This window comes from Odocoileus virginianus, chromosome 24, assembly GCF_023699985.2.
Source record: "Odocoileus virginianus isolate 20LAN1187 ecotype Illinois chromosome 24, Ovbor_1.2, whole genome shotgun sequence".
Lineage (NCBI taxonomy): Eukaryota > Metazoa > Chordata > Mammalia > Artiodactyla > Cervidae > Odocoileus > Odocoileus virginianus.
This window is the reverse complement of record NC_069697.1, coordinates 26,570,293-26,586,327: the sequence shown is the minus strand read 5'-3', so window position 1 is coordinate 26,586,327 and position 16,035 is coordinate 26,570,293. Positions and strand designations below refer to the sequence as shown.

At 41.5% G+C, this 16,035-nt stretch overlaps 1 protein-coding gene across 9 annotated transcripts in view; it reads right to left on the bottom strand.

Moving 5' to 3' along the window:
• LOC110146980 (natural resistance-associated macrophage protein 2-like) overlaps positions 1-16,035 on the bottom strand; it is a 40,500-nt gene that overhangs the window by 15,210 nt on the left and 9,255 nt on the right. For 3 of the 9 annotated variants that reach the window (XM_020908140.2, XM_020908146.2, XM_020908145.2), the window contains 12 exons: positions 15,847-15,953; positions 14,497-14,567; positions 14,322-14,389; positions 13,035-13,190; positions 12,271-12,429; positions 11,504-11,590; positions 9,586-9,705; positions 9,302-9,451; positions 8,696-8,769; positions 7,704-7,857; positions 6,121-6,176; positions 1,301-1,405 (listed from right to left, as the gene is read on the bottom strand). In XM_020908140.2, coding sequence (XP_020763799.2) covers positions 1,301-1,405; positions 6,121-6,176; positions 7,704-7,857; positions 8,696-8,769; positions 9,302-9,451; positions 9,586-9,705; positions 11,504-11,590; positions 12,271-12,429; positions 13,035-13,190; positions 14,322-14,389; positions 14,497-14,567; positions 15,847-15,953 — 1,307 coding nt within the window. Of the gene's footprint in view, positions 1-1,300; positions 1,406-4,136; positions 4,713-6,120; positions 6,177-7,703; positions 7,858-8,695; positions 8,770-9,301; positions 9,452-9,585; positions 9,706-11,503; positions 11,591-12,270; positions 12,430-13,034; positions 13,191-14,321; positions 14,390-14,496; positions 14,568-15,846; positions 15,954-16,035 lie in introns of those variants that run through there. The other 6 variants (XM_070454429.1, XM_070454430.1, XM_070454432.1 and 3 more) reach the window with 4 other exon arrangements.

Below are 16,035 nucleotides of genomic sequence, written 5' to 3'. Positions count from 1 at the left end.
ACTCATTTAGGTCTTTGATATTTTTTTAGACATTAAGAAAACCCATCAGAGGATTGTGATGACTGTGAGAAGATGAGACAAAATGGAGCCCATGATTAAAACTATTCTCAACTACCAGGCTAGGAATTACTGAAACACACTAGCCTTAGGGCAGAATAACAGCACTTCACCTTTCACACACATTTTAGGGTCTTATGACTTAAGGTTGTAATAACCAAGAGCAATTGTCAGATACCGGACAATTCACTGCAGCCTATTCTCAAGTGAGCTAAGGTGGTGGGTTGGGCTTGTAGTAAGCAAGGGCTGCATTTTCAGTTCTATGACCTCCAGATTATATCAATTGATGACTTAGTAGAGAAAACTCCTTCATTGGAGAAGTCTGTGGTATTGCTTGGGAACACTGAGAAATGGGGCTAAATGGCAGAGAATTAGCTAAACCTTTCAAGGGCACAGGGGTACGGAAATGAATAAACTCTCAGTTCTTAGCTATTGCTGGCCCTGCTCATTTTCTACACCTACCAGAAAAAGCATTCAGGTGCTTTTGAAAACTTAGCACAAGCCAAACAAAACGAGCCTATCACTTGGCAACTTTTGACCTAAAATGTATTGTAGAACTCATCAGAGCATTAAGAAAAGTATCTTTGTTCTGGGCACTGCTAGACACCAAAGCTTGGTGTCTTAAAGTGTATACTACAGAGTGTATACTATATATTGCAGGATGACTGGTAATGATAACATGAGCTCTGGAATTAAGCTAGTCAGGTTCAAATGCCAACTGCCCACTTACTGGTGATAACATTGTTTTAATTTTTGGTCCTTCAGATGCCTTATCTATATTCTTTTGTTATAAGAATTACATGAGATCACGTGAGTGCTTGGGCCTCCTAGGTGGTACAGTGGTAAAGAATCCTCCTGCATTGGCAGGACTCGAGTGCAAAAGACTCGAGTCTGGTCCCTGGATCCAGAAGATCCCTGGAAGAGGGCATGGCAACCCGCTTCAGTATTCCTGCCTGGAAAATCTCATGGACAGAGGAGCCTGGCAGATTACAGTCCATGGAGTCACAAAGAGTCAGACACAACTAAGCCCCACCCCCACCCCCACCCCACACACAAACGTGAATGCTTAGACACCCAACGAGCATGCGTTAGTCATTTTTAACATTCCAAAGCTAAGGCGTCAAAAGAAGGTGACACATCTGGACTCACTGGTCCTGTCCATGGAAGAAACAGAAAGCACTGCAGAGGGCAGGGCTAAAGGAAATGTCTCAAATCAGGACCTTCAAAGTGTTATGCATCTTACCTTAGTTCAGAAATTAAACCCAAATAAGGAGTTCCCTGGTGGCTTAGTGGTTTCGATTCGAGACTTTCACTGCCACGGGCCCAGGTGCAATCCCTGGTCAGGAAGCTAAGATTCCATAAACCACATGGCACAGGTAAAAAAAAAAAAACAAAGTAAGAAGGGATAGCTAAATGAGGAAGGACAACATGTAGAACATAATTCTGAGATAATTTATATGGTGTAACTTACAGTATTCAATTCCTGTAAGACATACAGGGGAAGCTTGCAACAGAGAAAGGGAAAATGAAGTTCTAGTGACACTCCTGGGACAAATTAAGTGCTGACTTAGCTTTTCCTGCCGTGTGTTTGGTGACAAGCCTAGTAGTTTACTGTGTCTGAGCTTTGTCTTTGTATTTATATCTGGTCTGCCAAAATGCTTTCATATCTAAGCTAAACAATTTTCCTTTCTCTTTTCAAATAACACATACTTTTTATTGGCAGCATATACAGAATATAAAAGCCTACCTCAATGGTGAAACAAGACTACAGACAGAAAAACACTCAGCTTAGAGCAGAGAAAGGCAAAATGACCATTTTTTTCAACTTTAAATATGGTAATGATGTAATCTTTAGCAACAGCAAAAGCTAAATAGGTAGTAGAAATTAGTGTTTGGTGTCTACAATTCATCAGTGTTCTCAGAACTAAATGTATGTTGAGGCCTGAACGATGTAAATTTGAATGAGGGTCTATTCCCATGCAGATTTTTTTTCAATATTAAATGCCACAGAAATACATGATCCCAAGTCGGGTGAAATTTAAGAATGCGGAATCACAGATTCAGAGGAACACTGGACATGAAGGGCCGAGTATAAATAGGAAGAGCTGACTATAGATTACAGGCCAATTTTTTTTTTATTCCACAGAGGGTCAGCATCCCTGGTTATCCAGGTATAAACTGTATTTCTCTAACTCTTATAAAGAGAAAAATCACTAACAGTGTGGGTCTAACATGTTCTCCAGGTGGTAGTTGATGTTTCAGTATTTCAAAGTTGTTGAGACCCATTAACAGAGTATTTTCAAGGTTAAAAAAATTACCAGGAAACCAAATTGAGAAAAGAAAAAAAAACTTTTAAATTACAAACTAAGAGTACATATTGTTAAGTGTCACTAAAAGCTCGTTTTAACAACTCCTAAAACCACTAACAGGACTTCACAGGAGCCAAACTGCAGCTCTTCCCCATCCCTGTTAATTCCCAGTATGCTGTAGCAGCAGTTTTATTCCACACAGAGTGCATATGCTGGCGCTGGAAGATTTTGATTTTAAATGTTGTTTACTGTACCCGAAGTATTGGCTGAACAGAAAGTACACTTTACATGTGAGAGCATCTGATGGAATATAGCATGGGAATGTTAACACTGTAAAATACTACACACACAGTGATATACACTGCAGCTTAACTGGGAAGAAATTTGCCATCATTGCAAGTCAGGACCTTCAACTGCAGGACTGCAACAACTTTTAAAAGAAAACTAGCAGTTTTTACCTGGGTTTTTAAACATCTGTAAATCTGAGACTGACCGGACCTACCCAGACTCTGGGGAAAGGTAAATGATAGTGTACTGTCTTTACAAAGAACTTTGTCAACATGGCCCTCACCTACTGAAGCCAGATGAGAACTTAAGATGTCAGTCACCAATTATTTTCAGAGTGCCCTTGTGACCAGTTTAGGGAATGATATTAGGAAGAGAAAGGGATGTGAGGAATGATGGCTAGGGAATTTTCCTCTCATGATTCTGTGCTATGTCACTGGAGGGGTTGAGGTAAGGTATGGTCAGTGGAACACATTAGTTTACCCTGAGTGAGTGAGTGAGTGTTAGTTACTCAGTCACATGCAACTCTTTCCGACCCCAAGGACTGTAGGCCGCCAGGCTCCTCTAACCATGGGATTCTCCGGGCAAGAATACTGGAGTAGGTGGCCATTCCTTTCTCCAGGAGATCTTCCCAACCCTGGGATCAAACCTGGGTCTCCTGCACTGCAGATGGATTTTTTACCGTCTGAGCCACCAGAGAAGCCCCAGTTTACCCTTAACGAGACATAAAACAGTCCATTCAGTCTGTGCTTTTGACTGTGTACAAAGTATTGGAAACAATGCCTTTAGGGGCTCAGGTGAACAGAGAACATCAATCAACAGGCACTCCAGAAGGAAGACACCAAAAATGAAAAGTCCTTCGATTGCATTCCCATTACTGTTCTCACCAAGTCAGTGGCTTTAAAAGGCCTGATTATTGATCTCCATCAGACAATGTGATTTGGTTTGAGATAATCACATGGTGTCAGGCTCCACATGTCAAAATGTCAGAAGTGGCTGAAGAACAGCAGCTCCATGCTGAAGGGACCCATTTCCTCTGACTCTTAGAGCTCCACCATCTGGTCTCAAAGTTTTTCCCTCTGAGGGAATGGCTGAAGAGAGGTAGCCCAGTGCAACCCTGCAGAGAGGACTTGGCAACCATAGTGACACCAAAGGACTCGCTCAGAGGGAGCGAGCTTTGCAAGGCTCACATCCAGAGCTCCTGAGATTGCCTTGCAAGTCGTCTTGGGCATGCTTCAGAAAAACATGACGATTCTGGTAGAAGGTGTTTTTTTAGGAATAAAACAGATGGCTCCTTTTCTTTCAAACTTTTTCTCCTCACCCCAAAATCTCTTGAAAACACCAGTTCATAAATGCTACCATCTTTTTCTATCACAACCCTCCTAGAGGAGGAAGGGGAAGGTTTCCCAACTCTAGTGCTCAAGAAGAAATACCATCAGGAGAGCTCTGTACTAATGCGAGAATTATTAAAATCAGGACTCCAAAGAAAAATTTGATAAACTCTTTAATCTCTGAAGAAAATTATTGAAGTGATTTTCTAATAGATTAGTTACCACCACCTACAAGTGAGTTTTACCATCTGTCCATTTATCATCTTTTTTAAGCTTTCTCATCCCTCTTAACTGCCACTGAGAAATTTAAAGTGAAAATAAATTAAAAGAATCCTGAACCCGATAGTGGTAGATTATCTCATGATTTTATATTAATATGGATCAAGCCACCCTAGGTGAGATTTAATCTTTTATAATTAAAAATTTATAATTTTATAATTAAAATAATCCAGAGAACTTCTGGTGTCAGTGCCCCAGTCCCTGCAGTGAGCCACTGCCGACCCAAGCCTCTAGAGGAGACCCTCCAACACTAGTAGATTTCAACACTAAACTTGCTCAATGGCTTTGAAACCAAGAGTAGTGGATTTGGATGAATCCTGAAACAAACTCTTTACAACAATCAAAGCTGTGGTCACTCTGGAGTACGGCGAGAGAGCAACGTGGAACAATCGCTTCTCATATCCTTCAATGGCACTGACACCTCCGTCCATCAGAGGGATAGGTTCATAAGCTTGTTGAAAAATGAGAACAGGTTTAAGGTTTTCTAAGTGGAAGAACATTCCAGTGTGACACTTTCCAAATATATTATTGTTCAAATTTCTAAGTTCATTGCCCATATGTAGCAGTCAAAAATCTTTGCTAATCTTTTATGCAATAAACACTTTACTGAGCACTTAATATGTCAGGCACTACTTAATTAAAATTAAATTGAAAATAAAATAAAATTTTATTATAATTTAAATAAAGTAAACTAAATTGAAAATAAAATTGAAATTAAAAGATGCTTGCTCCTGGGAAGAAAAGCTATGACAAACCGAGAGAGCAGATTAAAAAGCAGAGACATTACTTTGCCAACAAAGGTCTATATAGTCAAAGCTAGGATTTTTCCAGTAGTTACTATGGATGTGAGAGTTGGACCATAAAGAGAACCGAGCACTGAAGGGTTGATGCTTTTGAACTGTGGTGTTGGAAAAGACTCTTGAGAGTCCCTTGGACTGCAAAAAAATCAAACCAGTCAATCCTAAAGGAAATCAACCCTGAATATTTATTGGAAGGACCCATGCTGAAGCTGAAACTCCAATACTTTGGCCACATGATGCAAATAGCTGACTCAATAGAAAAGACTTTGATGCTGGTAAAGATTGAAGGCAGGAAGGGAAGGGATGAGATGGTTGGATGGCATCACTGACTTGATGGACATGAGTTTGAGTAAGCTCCAGGAGTTGGTGATGGACAAGGAAACCTGCTGCAGTCCATGGGGTCACAAAGAGTTGGACATGACTAAGCAACTGAACTGAACTGAACTAAGACACTACTTTAGGTTTTGGGAGTATAGCTATCAAAGAACACAAACTGCTTTCCCTTGATTGTACTAAAGGAGATAAGACATTAAACAGATGTAAAGAAAAAACAATTATTCAAAGGGTATGCATAAGGAAATTTCTCAGCCTTTTAAATGCACTGTCATTTGATAAACTAAACTTGCACACATATTCTGTACTTTGTATTATAAAAAATTTATTGAATCATCTAAGTAAGTTTTTTTAACATATAGTCAGTCTTTCTCAGAATCTTACAAAGAGGATTATGCCTCAAACAGATAAAAGAAGCTGGCCCTTGGGCAGCAAAAGAGTTCAGTGTTGTTTGAGAGAAGTAGATGTCAAGCTGTCAAGGATCCTACCTAATCCAGTTCCCAGGTTAGAGTTCAGAAAGAAAAATAATGCCATCTTTCAAACATGTGAAACAAAGTATTTTCCAACAAACAGTTGAGTCCTAAATGCAGTCTGTACAACACACACGTCTGGCTATGTTCACACAGTAAGCCAGAGACACACTGGCTCTGATGGAACCTGCAGACAGTGTCACTCACTGTAGCCATGGATAGCAGCTTCGGTCAGCAGGACTTCAGAGATGCTTACCGTGTGTGTCCAGAGTCCAGGAAGGACATGCCCAGTGCAACGAGACACTGCCAACCCTGAAAGAGAAAACACAGTTATCATTCACCAAACTCTGTGGAGAGCCCCTACCCCCGCACCGCCCACACTGCACTGCTCAGACGCAAACCTCTTTGTTGTACTAATTTTGATACTCAGTTCCCTTTGTTCCTACTGCTCTGTGTTTGCTTCTTCTATCTGACTGGGAGAGTTCCGTGAAGACCACTTTTTTCAGGCTTATCACATTCCTTACAATACGGGGAATGACTGACTAATAAAACCGAGATAGTCTCCTGACTAACCAGTAGCACCTCGCTCCAGAATCAGTGCTCGGCCTTAAAAGTAGGTCTTCAACAATTCCTATAGCATCAGGCTGACTGAGAACAATTCAGCGCATCTGCATAAAGGAGAGATCCCCTTAACTTCTACAGCATTTTCTTTGGGCGGTGGTGTCTGTGTCTGTCCGTCTGTCTGTCTGGGACTTTGAAGTGAAAGCCTGAAATCCTAACGACTATACCACCAGGGAATGCCTTGCTGCGAATTTTTAAAACAACTTCTGTCAAGACCATACTCAGTTACTTGGGTTTCCTTGGAGTAAGTCCCCATATTATAGGCTCATCATAATCATAGTGTGCCCATGGTTCACTGAGGAGGAAAAAAGAAGCGCTATACCTACTCAAGTAATAATTTTTCAATATTTACTAAAATGTTTTCCCAATCACGTACCTACCCTGTGGCAAATACTGGCATGGGAACTAGGTCAGTGTTAGAAAGATGAGCAGAGGGTTCCTACTCTCCAGCCTTGCCATTCTCTGTAGCAGATACAGTATAAATTCTGCTGTCCCTAATCCTGAACCCTGTGTTTTTTAGAGAAACCTGTGTAGAACAGGGAGGTGGATGTGTTGTAGCTATCACTGCTTTTCACTGATATATATCACATTATAAATCTGGAAAATAGAGAAAGAATATACCCATAATCCCACCATCCTAAGGCAACTACTCTTACCATTCTTACATAATCTACTCTAGACTTTTGATAATTTTTTTATTATATAGGTATACATAATTCTGCATTCCTTTTTTACAGAGCTATGTTTTATAACCATCATTTTTAATAACTCTAGAATAATTCAAAGAGAGAATATCACTATTTACTAATTTCAACATTGGACAGCTATTAAGTAGTAGAGTTGGGCAGGGCTGTGAATCCACATGTGCTGCCCTCTAAAGATCTGAAATCACAGGACACAGCTGCCTTCTCCAACCCCATCTTTTACCACTCTCTACTTTCTACATAGCTCATCTTCTTTGAGTTTTTCAAACATACTACACTCTCTTGTCAGGAATTATTAGGAATGAAAATCAGCTGGAGTGACAGAAAAATGACAAAACTGAGGAACCAAGGGAAAATTTATGGCTAAAAATATTCTTTAGTCACAGCTGGTTTAACGATTTCATGTAAATTGTGTCAATAACCTGAAGATAGATAGCTATGTGCTCTTTTGGGTTCTTTCTCTTCTGAGTGTTAGCCCCCCTTGACCACCCTTGCCCCTTCCAACTAGACTTACCAAGTAAAACACAAAGCTCAGATAAGCTACGCTGACCACTGCAGCCACCACATACAATACCATATGCCCTACATCCTGGACATAAACCACGACGAAGTACATGTTGATGGAACAGATGATAAGGACCACGATACCGCCCACGATCCTCAAGCCTCTGTAAAAAGAATCAGCACAATTATTGGTGGAATAGTCCACCCTGTCCACAGATGGAAAAAGACATTGTATCTCCTTAGGCAGGAGTAAGCAGCATTTCAAAATAAACTTAAAAGTAGATCTTATGTACCAGATTAGGTTAAAAGGGTCAAAGTTACACAATGTTAGGGAGAAAGAAAGGCTTCCCTGGTAGTTCAGACAGCTAAGACTCTGCCAGCAATGCAGGAGACCTGGGCTCAATCCCCGGGTCACGAAGATCCCATGGAGAAGGGAATGGCTACCCACTCCAGTATTCTTGCCTGAAGAAGACTTATGGTCACAAATTACAATGAGTCACAAAGAATCAGACACAGCTGAGTGGCTGACACACACAGAGAAAGAGGGAAAATAACACTATCAAATAATCCCTATTATTTAATTCCCTAAAAATGAACAAGCCCTAAAACTGCAAAAAGTCATGAGTCCCTAGAGATGAAACAAGTTATTTCAAATGCCGCATGCCCTTTAAAGATGTATAGAAAAGGTATTAGAACAAACAATGTGCTTTCCCTCCTTTGTTACATACAAATCTCTATCTTTTTTTTTTTTTTAATTGAGTAAAGTTGATATACAATGTTGTCATTTTTTTTTAACTTTTGGCCATTCTCTGTGTTATGTGAGACCTTAGTTTCAGGGAAGTCCCCAATAGTCTCTATTTTCTAAGTCACAGATTGAAGGGGCAGCTCTAGCAATCACTTCTTAAAGCATATAGCTCCCCTACAACTGATTTTCTGACTGGCCTGTTTGACGAAGATACCCTCCCCACCCCCATCTTTGGGAACTAAAAGAAACACACTCACAGTCCATTGGCAAATTCGCTCATGACTGGTCGCAAGCTCGTATATGTCAGGATGGGTATGAGGGCAAAGGGAAGCTAGAAAAGAGAAAACGAAGATCAGACAAGGCTATGGAGGGTTCCTGTTAACACCCCAGAGAGCGGCACTCTTAGCAAAAAAGAACCACAGACCTTCGTTACCTATTCTGTGAGAAATTATTCCTGTCATCACAACGTGCTGGAGGGTTGTGTGGAAATCTGTAGCATGAACCTAGCATCAATGATGCTCATAGTGTCTTAACAAAATTTGTATCTGCCAAATTTTCTTAATCTCCATAAAACCAATCTTAATCTCCATTATTTAGTGTTTGCTTGGATTAACAAACAATAACACTGTGTTCTTTGTGTAATTACAGCTTATAATTTTCATTCAACAGACTTGGAAAAAAAAACCAAGTCATTTCTAAAAGCCTTTGAGATGCCAGAGATTTCATATGCATTCACTATAGACCAAGAAGGTGTCTCTTTCTTCCTCTGAATTTCCCCCACACCCACACTAGGCTTGGTACCTAACAGCAATACAGAATGCCTCCTGACTCAATGGGATATGAGACCCCAGTTCTCTCCTCACTTGTAAGCTCTGAAGAACATTCAGGATGTCATTCAACCCTGTGAGATGCTCCACATCTTGGAAGACGGCCACAAGCAGAGTGGGGATGATGGCAATAGAGCGGGTCAGAATCACTCGGGCAAAGCGTGACCATTTTAGGTTCAGGAATCCCTGGAAGAAAACACAGGAGGATGAATGTCTGGAAGAGGAAACAAAAAGGTCTGGGGAAGTTCGGGAAGACCTTGGAGAAGTGGAATTAAGAAAGGCAATGTTCTCTAGTCTACCCCAGTCACAACAGCACATACCTCCATGACAAACTGGCCGGAGTAGGTCCCTGTCATGGTGGAGCTCTGCCCCGCAGCCAGGATCCCCACGGCCCAGATGTAGAGAGCGGCAGGCCCGAAGTAACACCCCAGCACAACACCCTGGAGAGGCAAGGGAGAAAGATCACCTGAGACAACACCTCAAACATACTCCTTCATGTCACTTCCTCTATTCCTGGCTATGCACCCACCTCTACCAAGCACTGTGCTGGCATTGTCCCAGAAGCGAGACTCGGGTCCTGACCTCATTCTAGAGGCTTTCAACCTAAATTATGCTGGATGGGTCCCCATTCCTCCTCAGCCTAGTTCCTTCTCATCTCTAGGCTCCGAAAGCCTTTATCCTCAACTCACATGTTAACTATTAAAAAAAAAAGTCTACAACACATTTCCCAAATTATATTCCTTAACACAGTATTCTGGAAGATGGTAATAGAAATGGAGATAAAGCACAAATGAATTTTGGAGATGCTACATACTATTTATTCTACTTTTGGAGGTTCACAATGTAACTGGCATAAAAGGGACAGAGAGGTCCCAATAAAGATCACTTTCCTGGGACTTCCCTGGTGGTCCAGTGGTTAAGATTTCATGCTCCCAAAGTGGGGGGCTGCCGGGAGCCAGCACACGAGATCCCACCCATGACAAGGTCATGAGGAGGAGGCCTGACAAGCAAGGCAGATCAGGACTTCAGGAATTTCGAAAAGCTGCCCTGGCGCTCACCTTAAAGATGATCTCTGTCTTTCTGACGCTTGCTATATTAGACTACTCCCTAATTTCTGTGACACGAGTAGAAGGCCTTCCCCGATTTCTCTCCAAACAGAATCAACTTAGAACATTAATCAACATGTCCCCCGGACAGCGGTATCCTATAAGATTATCCAGGATGAAAGGAGTGTTTCAATTTAGACCCCTTTGCTGGCATTCTAGCCTGCTTAGCAAATGCGTATTAATGTAACACAAAAATATTATTTTAAAAGTGGTTAGAATTGTTCATTTTAACCAGGAATGCTAAACAGGGGCTGCCTCACCGGAGCTGCAGAGTCTTTGTGTTGTAAACCTTTTAGATAAATTCAACTAATAACTTCTGCAAAAGGACTAACCTTTGTGTTCATGAAAGAACAGATTACAGGAAAACAGCTTTGCATTCACCTAGGTCATAAAATGTCAATAGGCCCCGAGGCCAGAAGATAATGTATAAGACACTCACAAAGAAGGTACTGTAAACATCCTGGTTTCCTGAGGGACAAGATGATGTAATGTTAAACTTTCTTCCCCTAAAAATGTACTAACTTAGAATATAAAGCTACAGTAAAAAATAAAGATTTGCCAGACTCTTCCAGACTCTCTGCACCCCCGTCTGGTCATTCTCTCTCTTTCTCTCTCCCTCGAAGACTTGGCCCTATCAAGGCTGGTCTCACGTGTCTTCTCTCTTGCCGACGCCGTTCATCCTGAGGGTACCCCCTGGATCCTGCCGAGGCTGGACCCTGGCAGGGGGCATGGGATGATCCCTGGGTCAGGGAACTAGATCCCACATGCCACACAGAGTGCCCTAAATAAATAAAGTCTGTAACCATAACGGTGAGGGATTGGGGAGGAGAACAAATATTAAAAAAAAAGACCACTTTACTAAGAACACTTTCTTTGACGCCGATTAACGCCTATAGCACAAAATGCTACCAACATAAGTTTAAGAATCACGGATACAATTCACCTTTTCAGCTGATCTTATATTTCCTTCCACATAATCCAAAAGGCTTGTCTGGTATGGGACCTCTGAATAACAATACTCAACAATCCAGAGAAAATATGCTGAGCTCTGAAGTGAACCCTCAGAAAAGACCAAATACTATGCTAAGAATCTTGACTCAGGGGCAAAGATCAGAAAACTGAACAGGTTTACCCCTTTGTAAATGTCCACAGCCAGTGTTGAGTTATCCTCTGGGAAAAGGTGAGTATGGGGACTGCTGCTGGTTTTACAGACCGCAACCTGGAACCAAAGCAGTTTAGAAACAACTTTTAATTTTGAGTCCAGGACTCAAGAGAAGAAGACCTCTCCTATAGCTCATACACAGGTCATCTAAGAGACAGATGCTGAAGGCAAGAAACTGGACATGGATTCTGATGAGAGCAGAGATTGGCCGCAAATATGAGAGGACACCCAGAATAGGGAGCCCTTAGTCAAAGCAGAGACAGGAGTCAGAAGTACTATAATGGGAAACAAAGGAGTCATCAAAACTAGACTGTCAGTCAGGAGTCAAGAGGACAGAGAATTCAAAGTGACAAAACAGCCTATCTAGCCACAGATCCTGTTTTCTGTGTGTTGATTCCTTGCAACCTGTCATCACCAAATGGCAGAACTGGCAAGCAGCCGGTAGTTGATAAACAGGAAGGGGAAGGGGATGAGAAAGAGCAAACATACGTGAAGCCACTAACAACAGCAAGAGGCAATCTTTGTCCAAGGAAAACTCCCTTCCCAGCCAAAAGCTGGGAAGGATGGGCTGAGCTTCACCACGGCCCCAGAGTGTAAACCACGACTGGAGCGATGACTTAGAGGCAGCACTGAGATCTATTTCCCCTGAGCTCCAAGTCACTGTTGTGTTTTCCTGCCCCAATCAGCCTCCTCCTTACCCTCACATTCAGTAGTATCCAGGTCCCCGGCTTACTTACCACCTGCTCGTTGGTTTTCTCAAAAAATGCTTCAGCAAACACTGAGATGACACAGGTGTTGATGATAAAGGAAACAAAGAGAGCAACGCAGCAGTCAGTGAAGAAGTACTTATTGGCTTCTCGAACTTCCTGCCTTTTGGCTCGGTCTATATGTCTGGACTAGAGAGGTAACAGCAAAAGTCATTTTTTCAAAATTGTTAGAACAAGTTACTTGCAATATTTCATGAGTGTGGAGTCCACTGCAAGTCCTCGATGGCAAACAACTGATCACATGAAATGTGTGAGATTCCACTTACATCCTGGTTCACTGAGTAAGAAGTCACGACCCTACGATGATACCACACATCCCCAAATTGGAAAAAGTGACCAAGTGACTTCTGAGCCCTCAGTAACTATGGCTGGAAGAACCGCTGACCTACAAAAACAACCTGATTTCAGACCTAAGCCGGAGACCTTAATGACAAAAGTCTCTGATGACTGTGATGGACTGACTGGTAAAAGCCAGGTTGGGCTTATTTTCCCGGACCACTAGGCGTCCATTCAGGCTTCTGAGATTTAAAGATGGGAAACCTGGTACACTTCAGTATTTTTAGGAGGGACTTCAGCCTCTTCTCTATGGGGTCTGTTATCTCTAGTCACCTCTGCGATAAAAACAGATAAAACTGTGGATAAACACCGTGCCCCCTCAGGGCTCCAACCTCGCAGTGAAAGCAAAAGGTCCCATGAACTACACAGGCCACTGATATAAGAAAGGCTTTGCTCACCTTGACTAAGGCAGAATGCAGGTATATATTGTGTGGCGTGATAATGGCGCCCACAATGGCCACAGCCTGCATGATCTGCGGGGTATGACAGTCTGAACAGGATGGCAGGAACATGCCTTTGAGGATTTGGGTCTGGCTGGGTTTCACTGTAACACACTACATACAAACAGAACAGCTATTAGCCTTTACTGGAACATGAGACCGGGGAGTAACACAGCACTAGAGACAGTGCATCTGTTACTCCTTAAGCCCCTTCATCAACAACTACACAGGACATCAGGACCACAGAACCATCCAAAAACCCAAGCAGCACAGTGCAGAGAATTTAGGACTGGAGCGTCCAGACATTTCCTATTGTATTTTATATATACAAAATAGATGTGTAGAGAATGTAATTAATATTCTAAAGAAATAAAGCAGCTGCTAAGGACCTTATTGATATTAGTATCACAATAACTCCTGTCAGACACACCTCAGAATACAGCCAATTCTTGATTACCCACACTAACCATGCTTCTATGCTCACCATGTATATACAAATCACTTACGCTTGCCACTAGCATCTGCTGAGACTCACTCAGAAACACTTCTCATACACACTTTTTTCCTGGTTCAGCATTTCCCTTGGAAGCCTTAGATCAAGGTGTATCATCTACTCAGAGCAGATGCATTGTTAAAAGCTTATTAGCTAGGGAAATTAACAGAAATCAATTTATAATAATTGGACATAGAAAGGTGCTGGGTTTCACTTCACCACATATAATGGCAGTTAGTTTTAATATAATATAATATAAAATAATATATATTATATCAATTAATTAATATATAATAATATATTATTATATTAATTAATATAACGGGACTGGGGCACAAACCAGGAAATATGCACTGTATCCCCTATAGTTCATTGCTACAATACAGAGACAGTCCAAGCTGCAATTACTGTCAACCAGGATGAGCAAAAACAGAATCCGTTTAGATAACAGCCAGAATAACCCTGCAACCGCTTTCCTAACCCTCTCCAAGGCTGCTCTGTTATTGGGATGGCCAACGTGGGACCTGGGAGATTAGTTTGGAAAGTTCCAGAAACTCTAATCAATTGAACTAAGAGTCCCTGCAGGCCTTCCTGGACACTAATCTTTGCTACAATTCATTCCTTTAAAATTGGCATAAGGTTGAATTTGGCTTTTTGTTAAAACCTACTGTATCTTATAATGAAAGAACAAAAATCTTGTTTTAAAAAGCTAATAAAAAAAATAAAGTTAATGAATAGCCTGTAATACTCACCTCATAGCCAAATGTGAGGGCCATAACAGTGATGATAAAACCAAAAAATGCTTCTAGCTTTCGCAAACCTGAAGGGGAAAATGTAGCAGTGAGTTCATAGAAGGCAGATTTCCCTGTAAATCACATGATGGAAAGCAGCTCCTCTGATTGACCCCTCCATTCCCATGCTCCTTACCATAGTTGTCCAAAAAGAGAAATGCAAATGTATCTGCAATGGTGATGAGAACTCCACCCCATAGTGGAATCCTAGGTCAGAGATGAAAAACAGAGATTTAAGGGAAGAAAAGAAACATTGAGAATGACCCTCTTCCCAATAGTTCTCTAGATATCTGACACTTGGAGGAGCAAGGACTTAGGAAAATGGATCCATGGTAAGTAGGCCAGGCCCTGGGTAGTTTAGGATCACAGCACTAAATGAAACCATTTGCTGTTGCTGTTCAGTCATCAAGTTGTGTTCAACTCTTTGAGATCCCCATGGACTGCAGCACGCCAGGCTTCCCTGTGCCTCACCATCTCATGTCCCAGAGCTTGCCCAAGTTCACGCCTACTCAATCAGTGATGCCATCCAACCATCTCGTCCTCTGTCGCCCTCTTCTCCTTCTGCCATAAATCTTTCCCAGCATCAGGGTCTTTTACCAATGAGTCTAGCTATTCACATCAGGTGGCCAAAGTATTAGAGCTCAGCCTCACCATCAGTCTTTCCAATGAGTCTTCAGGGTTGATTTCCTTAAGATTGACTGGTTTGATCTCCTTGCTGTCTAAAGGACTCAAGAGTCTTCTCCAGCACCTCAGTTCAAAAGCAGCAATTCTTCGGCGCTCAGCCTTCTTTTTGGTCCAGCTCTCACATCTGTACATGGCTACTGGAAAGACCATAGCCTTGACTATAGGGACCCCTGTCACTAAAGTAATGTCTTTGTTTTTTAACACACTGTCTAGGTTTGTCAAAGTGAAACAATACATTCATTCAAACTTTGTCTAGTATTTCAGACATTCAGGACACAAAACTGAAAAGCATTGGTCTTATCTCTCAATGACCTCACTTGGGATAAACTGACATACAAATTAATTATAATACACCTTGCCACATATTGTATAACACAGGTATGTATTACCCAACATGAGAACATGAAAGATACACAGCCTACATCTGCCAGGAGAAAGGAAGGTAGTTTCAGAAAGATTTTACAGAAAAAATAATACTTGAGTATATCTCGGAAATTGAAAATGACTTGTGTTTTTCTTTTTATGTTGTTGCTTAGTCTCTAAGTCGTGTGCAACTCTTTTTCGACCCCATGGATTATAGTCCGCCAGGCTCCTCTAGCCATAGGATATCCCAAGCAAGAATACTGGAGTGGGGTGCAATTTCATTCGGCAGGAAATCTTCCAGATCGAGGGATCAAACTTGTACCTAATGCTTCACAGGCAGATTCTTTACCACTAAGTCACCTGGGAAGGGCTTTTGTTTTTATACTTGCTTTTAAATCTCACAAAACATTGATTACTTTCTAGAAGAAAAACCTCTCACCTTCCTGCAGACAGGAGATTAATGGCAATAGCTGAGCCAATAACGTCTTGCATATCTACACCAATGATAGCCAACTCCACCATCAGCCACAGAAGGATTCGTGGAAACTAAACACCAAACAGCAGAAAGATATGGTTCTAATTAATCATTTCAAAGAACTTCCCCCATAGTTTAGAATTCATATTTTGG